The following is a 14,905-nucleotide window of genomic DNA, read 5'->3' on the forward strand; positions in this document are numbered from 1 at the left end:
TAATCAATAACTCAATAATTATTACGAATTTAACAAAATGATATAAGACTTTTCTCTTCAGTTAACACGTTTTATTTATCCACGAGAGTTGATCCGCGAATTCGGGGACATCCTGTATAATTATAGTATATATAAATAAATATATTGTGTGCGTGTGTGTGTATTAGCGTCTCTCAAAGGTAAAATATATTAAGTCACAAAGGATCTCGCAAAATGGGAAATGACTCTCACAAGGAAAGGGTCGGAAGTGTCCCCCTCCGATTTTAATAAGCTTTGAATATGTTGTAGCTTAGATCAAAATAGGAGACACGTATTTTTTTATAAGTGCTGAGTCGGCCGTTAAGGGGGTGAAACATCTTCTTGAAAAAAATCGATTTTTTTATTTCTCAGCGAATACCGTCGAAGCGATAAGAGATATAAACAAAAGTTTCAAATAAAAGTTTTATGGTCTTTAATGTACTTCAAAATCATGTAATCAGATTTGTCGAAAATGTCATTCGACATTTCGGGATTTCGAAAGATATGACATTTTCGACAAATCTGATTACATGATTTTGAAGTACATTAAAGACCATAAAACTTTTATTTGAAACTTTTGTTTATATCTCTTATCGCTTCGACGGTATTCGCTGAGAAATGAAAAAATCGATTTTCTTCAAGAAGGTGTTTCACCCCCTTAACGGCCGACTCAGCACTTATAAAAAAATACGTGTCTCCTATTAATAGGAGACACGTATTTTTTTATAAGTGCTGAGTCGGCCGTTCAAAATTTTGATCTAGACTACAACATATTCAAAGCTCATTAAAATCGGAGGGGGACACTTCCGACCCTTTCCTTGTCAGTCGATTTGCCTGTAATTTAAATATGTTGCTGTTCATGACCTACTGATGAAATGTTTTCACAGGCGCAACTCGAAATAATGAGTCAGTTTCAAACTGCAGAATCCTGAAGTCGTTAACATTTGAAATATATTAAGGATTTATATAAATGATATTCTAAGCGCGTGAGTGCATTTTTATGTGTCTATTTATGCGTATGTTTATGTGCGTGCACATTTAGATTTGTTATAATTAGTCATATTTTCAAATGCTGAATGATCAAAATTTACCATTTTCTTGCTTCAAGAATACTTCGTTCATTTGGGAATATTATTATTTCTTATATTCTCTATCGTAGTGTTATAAATTATCAATATTTATTTTCAATATTAGCGTTAATCAAGATTAACGACAAGAACGTTTTGAGAATATAATACCTTTGGGGTGCTTGATTATGTAAGGCGAGTCTCCTTGCCTCTCACCCCATTAGTGTATAGAGTACATATTATTTTTAATTAACGATTTCGGATAATTTATTCAAATAATATATTCAAATTCGGCGTTAATGTTAGATAAATACCAATAGTTGAAATGTCAAATATTCAATAATTACATTTATTTATATAATTTTGTTGAAGTTAGCTGTTATTAATATAATTTATTAATATAACTCTATCAATTTGGTGGTACTTAAGTACTTATATTCTGAAGAAATAATATTGTGCAATGAGAATGATTATAATAAAAAAAATATCAATAGTAGGTAATAATAAATATATATAATACAATATAAACTTCGGCTCGTATAAAATTAAAAGGCCAACTTAACGAGCTAATAAGATGTTAATTAAATTTTTTATTATATGTCATAAAATAATATTACAAATGATAAACGTTTCGGCTGTACGACAGTCTTTTTCAATATCATTATCTCTATGTTAATAAGTCAAGAATTAAATCGTTTGGTAAGACCGAACATATTATAAATATAAAATCTATCGGCTTATAATGTGAAAAACGCAGTATCAAATTTCATTCTTGTTGACTTGAGATAAATCGCCTACTCTCGAACATCAGATTTCTGTAGTTCATGATGTTATAATATGTAATATGCTGTGAAACAATTGATGTGTCAGCCCGAATATTAAATGTTGAATTTTTAAAAAATAGTGATTACTTACGTCTGTGTCGAGACGATAAAATATTTCTTTTTAAATAACATTGTCACAATGTGTACTTTTTGCAAAGCTAATCAATATCTGTAAATCGCAATGTCAGAGCGCTGTATATATACCTCTATGCTATGATGACATAGACAATTTTTCTAAAATATCAAAATAAGAACCGTCAAGACGCTCGGTGTCCTTTTTTAAGTTGATACTGTTTTTTTCTTCTTTAATGTGTATCATTTCCGATATCAACCTTTTATAATAATTCTTTTCGTTGTCTAAGATTTTTGTTTCGCTCCAATTAAAAGTATGTGTAAACTTTACGATATGGTCAGAAACCACCGAATGTCTTGCAGAATCTAATCTGATATTATTTTTATGTTCATTTACTCTTGTGCCTAATTGTCTTTTCGTTTGTCCCACATATATAGCATCACAATCATTACACGATATTTTATATATGACACCGGAATTATTATGACGATCATCTCTGTCTTTTTGTGTTTTTATGACTCTATTTAATTTTTTCAAACTTCTGTATCCTACTGTTATATTAGATTTCCTTAACTCTGATGCTACTAATTCCGAGATTCTTTCGATGTATGGTATCGCTATAAATTTTTTCTTCTTATTATCATTATTTATGTCATCGTTATTCATATTATGAATCATTTCTGTGTTTAATTTATTAACAATGAGGGACTTCAGTCTTTTATTAATTTCTGAGAAAATGAGGTAATAATAATACTGGTCGACAAAGGAATGTTTTTCAGGTTCGGAAATTTCCAAAGCGTATTCTTGTTAATTTTTTCATGTTTATTACGAATCCGGCTGCGAACATTGCGTACCACATCAGGTTTTTTATGTGTTTTGATCTAAAGATGCGAAAAAAGGCATTTTAGACATTTTTCCGTAAAATATAGCTTTTAATTCGGACGTGATAAAAAATGCTACGATGACTCAAAATAAAACTTAAGACTTGTAGATTATGTAAAAAATATAAAAAAGGTCGAACCTATAGAGAGTTTATTGAAAAAACTAAATTAAAAAACTGGAAATATCATTTTTCGCACTTTTCCTTATACTAATATAGTCTTTGTGCAAACGGCGCGCGAAAAGTCGCCCTTTCCGCACATAATGGGATTTTAGAAAAGGCTCTCTTTTCACGCACCGTCACACAAAATATCGTAGCCAACATGTGCGGGTCATAAATCGGCCGATCGTGCGGATTGTCACACTCGGCTCGCCTCGTGCGCCAAACTTCCGCACTCTCGGCCGATTTACGATCCCCCGCACTTGTTAGCTAATATACTTACTATTCGATAGAATGGTTCACTTTTGTTTACAAATATTAATATGTAAAAATTTTCTCAATCACTGATAAATACTTATTTATTATTATTTATTATTAGAATGGTTCACTTTTTTACAAATATTAATATGTAAAAATTTCTTTAATCATTGATAAATAATTATATATAGATTAATTTTTTATAGACTCGATCTTTTTTATATTTTTTACATAAATTACAAGTCTTAAGCTTTATTTTGAGTCGTCGTACTACTTCCTATCACATATCAATTAAGCTACATTTTACGGAAAAGTGTAAAAAATGCCCTTTTTTGCATCTTTAGATCAAAATATCTAAAAATCTGACGTGATACGCAATTTTTGCAGCCTAATTTGTAATCAGCATAAAAAAATCTATAAGAATACGCTTTAAAAATCTCCGAACCTTTTTGTGTGTCAAACAGTGAATTAAGAGACACTTCTAAATATATATCGCAAACTTTGCTCTCATAATAGAAATTCAATATATGGGGAGGCATTTCTGGCATAGAACACGCACAGACACATACGCGCGTACGCACTTATGTACTTACAATATTATTTAAACAAATCTTTAATGTATTTTTTTAATGTATATTGACAATTTCAGAGCTCTGTAGCTCGAAACTGACTCATTATTTCGAGTTGCGCCTGTGAGAACATTTCATCAGTAGGTCTTAAATAGCAACATACTTCAATTTCAGGGAAATCGACTGAGAGCCATAAGAAATTCCCATAAGAAATTTCGTGATCCTTTACGAATTTTTAATAGGATTTTTAAAATTTTTGTTGACTATTATATATATATATATATATAATTATTTATTTATTTATTATTAATATAAATATTTTTATTTTTATACTTGCAGAATACATGGTTCCAACTTCATCTTTATCGCTTTTTTTAATATTTGTGATTCAAAATATTTTTCATTTATGAAATTAATAATATGAACTTCTACTGTAAATATCCCATCAATTAATGAACTGTATTCAATAGTTTTGTTTAATTTATTATTGAACATTTCATAAAAATTTGTTTTAATGTGTGTTTGTGATACTGTAAAATATATGTTTAAGAACTAAAAACTATAAATATAAATGTAATTAACATTATTATAATAATAATGTATAATAATAATTTAAAAAATTAAATAATAATTTAATAATAAAATGAATAATATATGAATGTATAATAAATTTAACAAACTAAAATAAATTAAAACATTATTTAATTAAAAAATGGTAATGATTTAATCGACCAACTCTGGCAAATAAGTAATTTAATTGAATTTTACAACGTTTTGGCCGTGGGTTTTGGCCCTTATCAAGTGCTGTGATATAACATTAACAATTATGGGTAAAGAAAAATAAAAATAATAAAATATATCGAAACAAAGTAATGACGATTGCAATGTGGATAACGATAATTCAATTAGTACAAAATTTGACCATATTATACCATTACCGTATGTCAAAGAACTTAGTGAGGATGTTTCGAGATTGTTAAAATTTACTGGCATGCAAAGCGTTTACTGCATATCGAAAAAATTAAATACATTAATTAGACGCGTCAAAGATCCTTTACCTTTAGAAGAAAAAACAGGAGTAGTATATAAAATTAATTGCGCAAATTGTTCCTCATCATATATTGGTCAAACTAAACGACAATTAGGCACACGTATAAAAGAACATTTTAATAATATTAAAGTACACAATAGTAATTACTCAGTCATAAGTAATTATAAATTGGATAATGGTCATGATTTTGATTGGTCTGCTCCAGAAATTTTACATCTTGAGAAATACGTTAGTGAACGAGAAATCGCGGAGATATTTTTTATCAAAAAATTTGACAACACAATTAATTTACAAAAAGACACGGATAATCTAAATAATGTTTATGAGAAATTAATAAAGGTCGTTTAGTTTGATCTAAATATTGAGTATACAAGGAGCTTAAAATCGATACGATAACATAGTTATTTCGTTTTCATACTATCATGTTATTATATCATATCATATTCTAAGATCGAATTTTTGTTTTTTAAAAAAGTTGTGATTTACTTTGTTTTAAGAACATAGGTATGTTTGCGTATTAACGTGTGAAAGTTTCTATATATTTTATTATTTTTATTTTTCTTTGCCCGTAATTGTTAATGTTATACAGCACTTGATAAGGCCAAAAGCCACGGCCAAAACGTTGTGAAATTCAATTAAATTACTTATTTGCCAGAGTTGGTCGATTAAATCATTACCATTTTTTAATTATCGTCTGGTGACTTTATAGTTTTATATCGTTATTATTTAATTAAAGTATGAAAAATATAAATAGAAATAATAGCTACAATAATAATGTGATTATTAATATTATGTCACTATTACTATGTAATTTTGTGTTATAATTATATTATTATATTATCATTATTATTTTATGATTATATTCTTGTTACATGCTTATATTATTATTATTATTATTGTTATTTTATAATTATTATAACAAATAAATTAATCGTTAAATTGTAAAACAAATAATTTTATACATTATTAGAATTATATTTTATACATGAAATTATTTATAAATTTTATACGTTGCAAAATATTTAAAATATCCTTTAATTTTACATACTCAGGTTTCAAAGGAAGAGGTTAAAAAAGATCGATTTCCCGACTATCGTTGGAACCTAAAATTCGAATTGTATGAGTATCTATGAACCATATAAGATGTAAAAATGATGGCCTTTTTTCGTAGAGACCTGGGGAAAGTATTGAAAAGCTATCAAAACTATTGAAAATAGTGTCATCATTCGATCGATCTGAAGACGACATGAATGAATTTTCAATTAAACTAATTTCTGATTAAATACTTATTAAATATAGTTTCTGAGATCAATGTTTTAATATCAGGATCGCAAAATTCAAGGTTGCGAATCCAATATGGTGAATCAGTATTGAAAGAAACTAGATGCCAGGATGTAGTTACTTTCGAATAAAAGATCTGATTCCATATTCAAATACATTAAATTGTTTTTTAGTTTTTTTTTATTTAAATATTTTTTATTGTTGAATAGAATTCTTCAGTTTTAACGTGAAAAATATGAGAACTATTAATATTTTCTATGTTAGAACTAAAGAATTTTATTCAACAATGAAACAAAAATATTTTAATAAAAAAACCAAAAAACATAATGTATTTGAATGTACAATCAGATCTTTTATTCGGAAGTAATTACATTCTAGAATCTAGTTTCTCTCAATACTGATTCACCATATTGGATCCGCAATCTTGAATTTTGCGATCCCAATATTAAAACATTATTATTGATCTCAAAAATTATTTGATAAGTGTTTAACCAAAACTTGGTTTGATTGAAAATTCATCCATGTCGTCCATTTTAGTTGTCTTCAGATCGATCGAATGACACTATTTTTAATAGTTTTGATAGATTTTCAATATTTTCCCCAGATCTCTAGGAAAAAAGACCATTATTTTTACATCTTATATGATTCATAGATACCCATAGAAGAATTTTAGGTTCTATCGATAGTCGGGAAATCGACTTTTTTTAACATCCTTCTTTGTTGTATTTGTGGGTTTATATCTACCAAAGTTGACAAAATAGTATTGTTTTAAGGATCCTGCATACTCACTGCGGCCATCTTGGATTGATGAAGTCAGAAGCGAGAAAACCTATTATGAAAATTCTTGCGATTTACGTTAAAATAAATTAGTTAAGCGAGGAGCACACACTCTTGCATAAGCGCATAAGCATATGCATAAGAAATTCGATTGATTGAATTTTTCATGCATACGTTTATAGACCAATCAAGATTCTTATGCTTACGCTTATGCGTTTATGCAAGAGTGTGTGCTCCCCGCTTTATTTAATAAAATAGCGCTTGAAATCGATGAACAGACATGTGAAATATACTGAAAACTCCTTTTGTTTGGATATTTAATAAATAATATGGTATACATATATCGAATTGAATTGAGCTTAACCGCGGACGAAAACCAGCTGTTTGACAGGTATCGAAATAAATATTTGCTTTTACATATGAAATTATGCTAAAATTGTTTTTCGTTATATTTTAACACCACGATAATTATTTTAAACATAAAAATACTGCAGTAAAACGAAAAATAACGCTGTAAATCGCAAGAATAATTTAGCTTGCTAAAATGTCATTTACATTTATAAAAATGAAAATTGTATTATTTATTAATTATATTATTTTTAGATAATAATCCTTAAGGTTCGCCAGTAATAATTAATAAAAATCTTTCCTCAATGGTAAAAGTCGACCAAACTGGCAATCATTTATTATAAATAATTAGTTAAAATACAACGTTTCGGCTGTCATTGCGGCCATTTTCAAGTAAATCTATAAAAAGTTACATAAAAATAATTATGATTTTAATACATTTTATTACAACAAATAATTATAAATTCATATACAAAAATATGTTACATACCAAACGTAAATGCATAATAAATTAATACAGTAAATTAAATTCATTGCATACCACCGACAAATTCACTATTGTTTTAATGAACAATGTAGAATTGACAGAAGTAAGCAAGAAATAAATAGATGTTAACAGTTAGCAAGAATCTTAGTCACTACGCGTTAAGAAAATCGAGACAAAACTAATGTGTCTTTTGCAATCTAAAACCTCATAACAAAGTCAAATAAATAAATAAATAGGTAAAAATAAAAATAATTTAAATAGCATCAAGAACACGATTATAAATCCCACTAAAATTCTCCGTATCTTTCTGTATATTATTTTTGTTTATTATTATATATCTTTTATTTTCTAAAAACAATATAGAGATTCTTATTTCTACTGTTTTTAATTAAGTCGTCACCGTCAACACGGACTTGGCAATAGAGTATGCAGGAGCCTTAATATGTAATTCTAATGTCACATTACCATTATTAAATTTACTAACTTTTGATGTTCATGCTTGCACATCGTCTAGATGAAGTATCTATTAAATTTATATACATATTTTATAATATAATAATTTTATTATATATATATATATATATACATATATATATATATATGTATATTGTTTTGTATATATTACATAAACATTGTATATATTACAATGTTTACAAATAAACTGTTGTAAAATTACATATATTTATATCAATATTTGTATTTAAACGATATATTATAATAATTTTATTTAGAAAAAAATAAGTACTATTAATTACAGTAGATATTTAATTAAAAATAAAACCAATAATAAACAAATAATATAATAAATTATAATATATTATCTTGAAGATATATTATGAACATCTTTCAGATGTGTGTACTGTTAAGAAATAGATTAATAGAAAGAAAAGTAAAATGTCAAAAGATATAAGAACTGATGAAGCTAAATCTAAAGGAAAAGAGTGTTCAAAGAAATGAAAAAATAATAGCAAAAAATAACAAAATAAATAAATATCAGATATAAAAAATGATAAGATTTACTTACAATATTAATCAGATTAATATTTTTAAACAGCGTCTTATCCACTCCAATTGATATTGCAATTAACAAATGTAGCTTGTTTAAAAGAATCTTACCTGCATATATGTGTATGCGATATATCGAAATATATTTGACTTGTGTTTTTCAATGTATATAGGATATCTTAATCATATATCGAATGTTTTAATATCCATTAAAAACAGTAATATAACATCAATTTTATCATTTTCCACTTAACAATGTAACCGCAATATAACATGCCTTGTAACGTAACAGTTACATTGTTGAAAGGGAAATTATAACATCGATGATATATTAAGTGTTTAGTGGGACTACAGTAGATAGATTTGTAAGATTATATTGAATAAAAAAAGATATTTAATATACATATGTATATTTGAATTTATACGTATATATAGAATATATAATATAATAAATATAGTATTAAAAAATATAATGCATAATATAATAATATAATTAATCTAATATATTGTATAGCAAAAGAAATAAAATGCGCATGAAGCACGTGCAGTGTAGTATTCTAGTAATATAAAAAAAATAAATAAAATAATAATATATAAAAAAGCAATTGTTTATGGACAATTAAATTATGGATTGAAAAGATTCCTGTAACAAAAAGCAAATTATGTGGAGATTATTTATATTGCATATATTTTTGTCATTATTTTTCAAAAATTAATATTTTTTCAGACAATTATAATTGAGAAATAATCAAACAAAAATAAACTTTGATTAAATGCTATCAAGAAAATAAAGACATAGAATAATTACGTAACATAATAATACCCTATGTAATATTCAATAATTTTGAAATTGACACCAAATTTTGCTGTAAAATTTGTTAAAAAACAAGAAAATCAGTTTAATTGTGTGTATGTTCGTGTGCGTGTGTGCGTGCGCGTGTGTGCATGTGCATGTACGTGTGTGTGTGTGTGTGTGTGTGTGTGTGTGTGTGTGTGTGTGTAAGTAAATTTTAGGAAATATTTTAATATTATTCCATAAAAATTCTATATCAAACAGGTCAATAACTTTTCTGCTTATATTTTAGCAGTTTTATTTATTTTTAAGTATGTTTAGCAATGTTGTATGTATTTATATATATATATAATATATACAATATATATATATAGTACATGTGAAATTCTATTGATATGAGGAGCTTAGTAATTATAATGAATGTGGCTGTTCAAGAAAGAAAAATTTTATTATATATTTTGTTTGCATTACACATTACTTACAATTAGCAAATATAAAATGATAAATAATGTTCTTTATTATCATATGTATATTTTTTAATTACAAAAAAATCTGCTTTTGTGGTATAATTGTTTTTGTATTATAATAATGATAAATAGTTATTAAAGAATATTTATATGTTATATATATAAATATTATAGACAAAATTGTAATATAGTAATCATTTTATATGCAAATATTTACAAATACAAATTAATTAAATCTCTAGATAATACGAATGTCACATAATTTTACGATTGGTTTTAAATATGTTTCGTGTTTGATGAAAATTGATGAAACACCAAAAATGAAACGCTAATTTAATGAATATTTATAATGAAATTTGTTCACATATAGTTACTTTTTTTTTAGATTAAAAAAATTATGCAAGATTGGACAACTGATCGTAGTTACTTTCGATAATGGTACAAAATATTCGACGGAAAATACAGTAATAAAATCAATTCGATCCAAAGTGAGAAGCGATTACGCTCGTCAAAGAAACAAAAGTATATCTGATCTCTACGTATAATATTGCCAACGATCGATCAAAGAAACGCTCGTCTGACATAAATACATTTCCCAAAATGAGTTCGTCGGATGAATCAAGTTGCGAGAAGGAAAAGAAATAAAAAGGACAGAAGGTGCTTTTTTATTAGACAGGCCCGCAAGAAGTTGCAAGAAAAAATAAATAACATCCCGAGGACAGGCCAAGGTGCCAAGGTAAACGAATATAATGCGTGTCTTGACGAAAATGTTTTGCCCCTTCGCGGGCAAAACTACCATGAAAGACCATCGGCGTACCGGTATAGATATCGGTGAACGCTCTTACTTGTGTGACGTCTGCAACAAGTCATACCGCTCTAAAAAGGAATTGAAATTACACATCATGAAACATACAGGCGATTTTCCGCACAAATGCGTTTATTGCGACAAGGGATTTACACGTAAACGGGATATGCTGTATCACTTGACGAAGCATACGAATGAAAGAAATCAAATATGCGATGTATGTGGTAAGTGCTTCGCCCGAAAGGACATGTTATACAACCACAAAAAAATTGTACACTCCATGGAAAAACCGTATACATGTAAATGTGGCAAGAGTTACAAGCGTAAAAATGATCTCAAAAAGCACAAACGCTTAAAATTAGGGATGTGTGAAAAATCGCGAGAATTAAGTTCAGTCGGACCAGATCCGAATTTAATTCCAGAAAATTTAAACAAAAATAGAAACAACAGAGATTACATTTCTGCTGAACAAGTGGGCACAAGTAATGTCACGAAAAAGACTAATGACATAGCGAGAAAGTGCCAAGGTGCCAAGATGAACGAATCTAATGTGTGTCTTGAAGAGAATGTTAAACAATCTAAAGCGAAAAGGGTTGCACTCATCGATGATACAGATATGATTTGCCAGTTCTGTAATAAAACATTTACTTATCAGAAAAGCTACCTTACTCACCTTGTACGCCAACACGAAGATAAGACAGAGTACAAGTGCTATCCCTGCTTTAAGGTATTCCGTACACTTGATAGTCTGATTCGTCATCAAAAGAACATCCACTATGTTAAGAAAGATCACCCTTGCGACATATATGACAAAAACTTCAAGAGCAAAACCACCATAGAAGACCATCGGCGTATCCATACCAGTGAACTTCCTTACTTGTGTAAAATATGCGACAAGTCGTTCAGCTGCACAAAGAACTTGAAGGAACATATCAAAAGTCATACAGACGATTTCCCGCACAAGTGCGACTATTGCGGCAAGGGATTTAAAAGTAAACAGGATATGCTGCATCACTCGACGAAACACACAAGCGAGAGGAAGCAGATAGATGATACAGATAGAATTTGCAAGCTCTGTAATAAAAAATTTTTTTCGCGAAAAAGTTATCGTGATCATGAACGCTATCACGAAAATGAGACAACGTACAAGTGCCGTCTCTGTTCTAAGAAATTCAGTACGCTTTGTAATCTGGTTCGTCATCGAAGGAACATCCACAACCCTAAGAAGCATCCTTGCAACATATGTGACAAAAGTTTTGCGGAAAAGTCCGCTATGGAAGATCATCGGCGTATCCATATCGGTGAACGGCCGTACATGTGTGATACTTGTAACAAAGCATTCACATCCAAAACGAGATTATATAATCACATTAAGATTCATATAGGCAATTTCCCGCATAAATGCGCTTATTGCGGCAAGAATTTTTTGTATAAATCTAGTATGATAGACCATTTGACGTTGCACACGGGCGTGAAGAATCACGCATGCGATATATGTGGCAAATATTTTGGCATGAAAAGAACCTTGATTAGACACAAAAGGGAGACGCACTCCGAGATAAAACCCGCCTATACATGTCAATGTGGCAAGAGTTACACACTTAAAGGTAATCTCAGACGTCACGAAAGTTTAGGGACATGTAAAATTTCGCGAAAGTCAAGTCGAGTCGCGTCCGATAAATCTCATATAATGGACCATTTGACGGTGTACACGGGCGTGTCGAGTAACACGTGCGATATATGCGGCAAACGTTTTGGCATGAACAAAACATTGATCAAACACAAAAAGGAAATTCACTCTGCAAAAGACCCGCCTTTATATTATGTGGTAAGAGCTACACGCTCAAAAGGTAATCTCAAACGTCACAAAAGCTTAAGGACATGTAAAATTTCGCAAAAATCAAATCGAGTCGTGCCCAAAACGAAATAAATTTTAGATAATTTGTGAATACTTTTTATGTCTAAAACTCAAAATGTAATTTTCTACAATTAATTTTAAGTAGACTTATAAGCAAACTGCATGCATGTAATATGAATATATTTCAGAAAATTAAAAAAATAAGATATGTAGTGTATGATGTGACACTGAAAAATCCTCATAACACGGATGTAAAATATAATTTTGTTATTGAATACAAGTACAGTACAATTGTTTATACATATTATATTATTAATAATAATTACAAATTATTAATAATAATTGCAAACTATTAATTATAATTATAAATTATTAATTATAATTATAATGTATTAATTATAATTATAAATAACATATTATTGATTGCAGGATTGTGTGTTGTGCATAGGTGTAGACATACACATACAAATGTAATTAATATTTATAATTTAATTTATATTATAATTTTATAATACTATTAATATAATTAATATTTATAATTTAATTTCAATTCAATTCAATTCTTTATTTGTCCCCTTAGGGATTAAAGGCGCTTTTAAGGAGCGTACCCAAACCTTATAAACTCTTACAATATTAACTTACAACTATTCTTAACTCTACTCTTACATCTAATTTACAATTAACTTAATTCTAACTTAATCTACCTTATCTATCTAATTGAGAGAGAGAAAGAGTCGTCCCTATCTATTTTCCTTGCTTTGCCTCGGCTTCCAGTTCTCCATTCATTCTCCAAGATCTCATTCATACCTCCACTCATTCTCCTTTTTATACCCCTTTCCTTTTCTTTTTCTGCTCTCCCCTTTTCCCTCTTTTTCTCCAATTTCCTCATCCATCCTTCCCCTTCTCCCCCTTTTTGCATTATTTCCTTCATTCTTTCCTATCAATTTTCCTTACCCTCTTCTCCACCACATTCTCCTGTTACATGTTCCCATGTTTTATCTTCCATCCCACATAGCCTACATCTTCTTTTCTCCTCTTTTTTCCAGCATCTCGCCCCTCTCATTTTATTGTTTATTCTAAACCTCACTATCCTTCTCCATCTACTCTTCCCCCATCCTTTTCTCAGATATTCCGGTAATCCCTCCTCCTTCCATTCTCCATACCATCTATTATATCTTGATTCCCTTATTCTCTCTCATCTTTTCTCCTTCTGCATTTCTCTATCTTTCTGCTCCCATCCCTTGTATACTTCCTCTCCCCTCCCTCTCTTCTCCTCCATCTCCTTCCCTTTTTTTCCTCTTTCTTCAAAAAATTTTGCCCTCTCTTCTTCCCAAACTGATCTCTCCTTTCCTTCTCTTATCCTCTTTTTTATATCCTCATAGCATTTTCTTGCTAAACTTTCTCCTCTTTCTTTCTCCAACTTCTTCTCGTACCCTACTACTCTTCTTTCTGCCCTTGTCCTAAATTTATCCTTCCCTATCTCCTCTTTTACCATTGTACGGGATGTACGTAAGTTGAATTATCGGGCGTGTGCCCGTCGTATGTTGTCGTGGAATGAGTGCTTCACGAATATACGACCGAGAATGTTTCTCTCTCACTTGCTTATATTTATTGAAAAAACTCAGAAGGTAGTGACCGCACTCGAGATACAAGGTATAAATGCTTAATTGAAATACAGCGTATAATGGTATACAATAGCCGGCTATGTCGGCCGCACGTGTGTCTCTCGTTGTCTCTGAGACTGATTCTGATTCGTATTAGCGGGGACCGCGCACGATGGGTCGCGATCGGCAACGGAAGCCCCCGAAGGCAACGGCGAAGGACCCGACATATATATATGCGGGTACCCGAATTCGAGCGGGTAGATTGACCGGGCGATACGCGTAAATAGTTTATTGAATACCAAACAAACGCCGCCCGCCTTGAAAGAATGCGCTTTCAAAATGAATAGAAGAAAGAATGAGCCGCAAGGCAAACATATAAGACTTATCAGTACAATAAAATAAAGATAATAACGCAACAGAATATAAACCATGACTGATAGCACTTCGTGAGTTTAGTACTCTTATAAATAGTGATTACAGTATCCTATAAACTATAATAATATATATTTGTTTGCAAATTAAACTAAATTACTAGAGAAAGGAAGACATGAATATAAATTTTCCTATGATATATCTTAATA

At 29.4% G+C, this 14,905-nt stretch overlaps 1 protein-coding gene across 8 annotated transcripts in view; it reads left to right on the plus strand.

The window, feature by feature from the left end:
- LOC114942550 (uncharacterized) overlaps positions 1–13,264 on the plus strand; it is a 40,370-nt gene extending 27,106 nt beyond the window's left edge. For 6 of the 8 annotated variants that reach the window (XM_085488243.1, XM_085488236.1, XM_085488238.1 and 3 more), the window contains one exon: positions 10,443–13,264. In XM_085488243.1, coding sequence (XP_085344369.1) covers positions 10,807–12,792 — 1,986 coding nt within the window. In that variant the 5' untranslated portion in view covers positions 10,443–10,806 and the 3' untranslated portion in view covers positions 12,793–13,264. Of the gene's footprint in view, positions 1–4,187; positions 4,801–10,442 lie in introns of those variants that run through there. The other 2 variants (XR_014926020.1, XR_014926022.1) reach the window with 1 other exon arrangement.
- The last annotated feature ends 1,641 nt before the right edge of the window (positions 13,265–14,905 follow it).

This window comes from Nylanderia fulva, unplaced genomic scaffold (genome assembly GCF_048542155.1).
Source record: "Nylanderia fulva isolate GAGA-0341 unplaced genomic scaffold, ASM4854215v1 Scaffold111, whole genome shotgun sequence".
Lineage (NCBI taxonomy): Eukaryota > Metazoa > Arthropoda > Insecta > Hymenoptera > Formicidae > Nylanderia > Nylanderia fulva.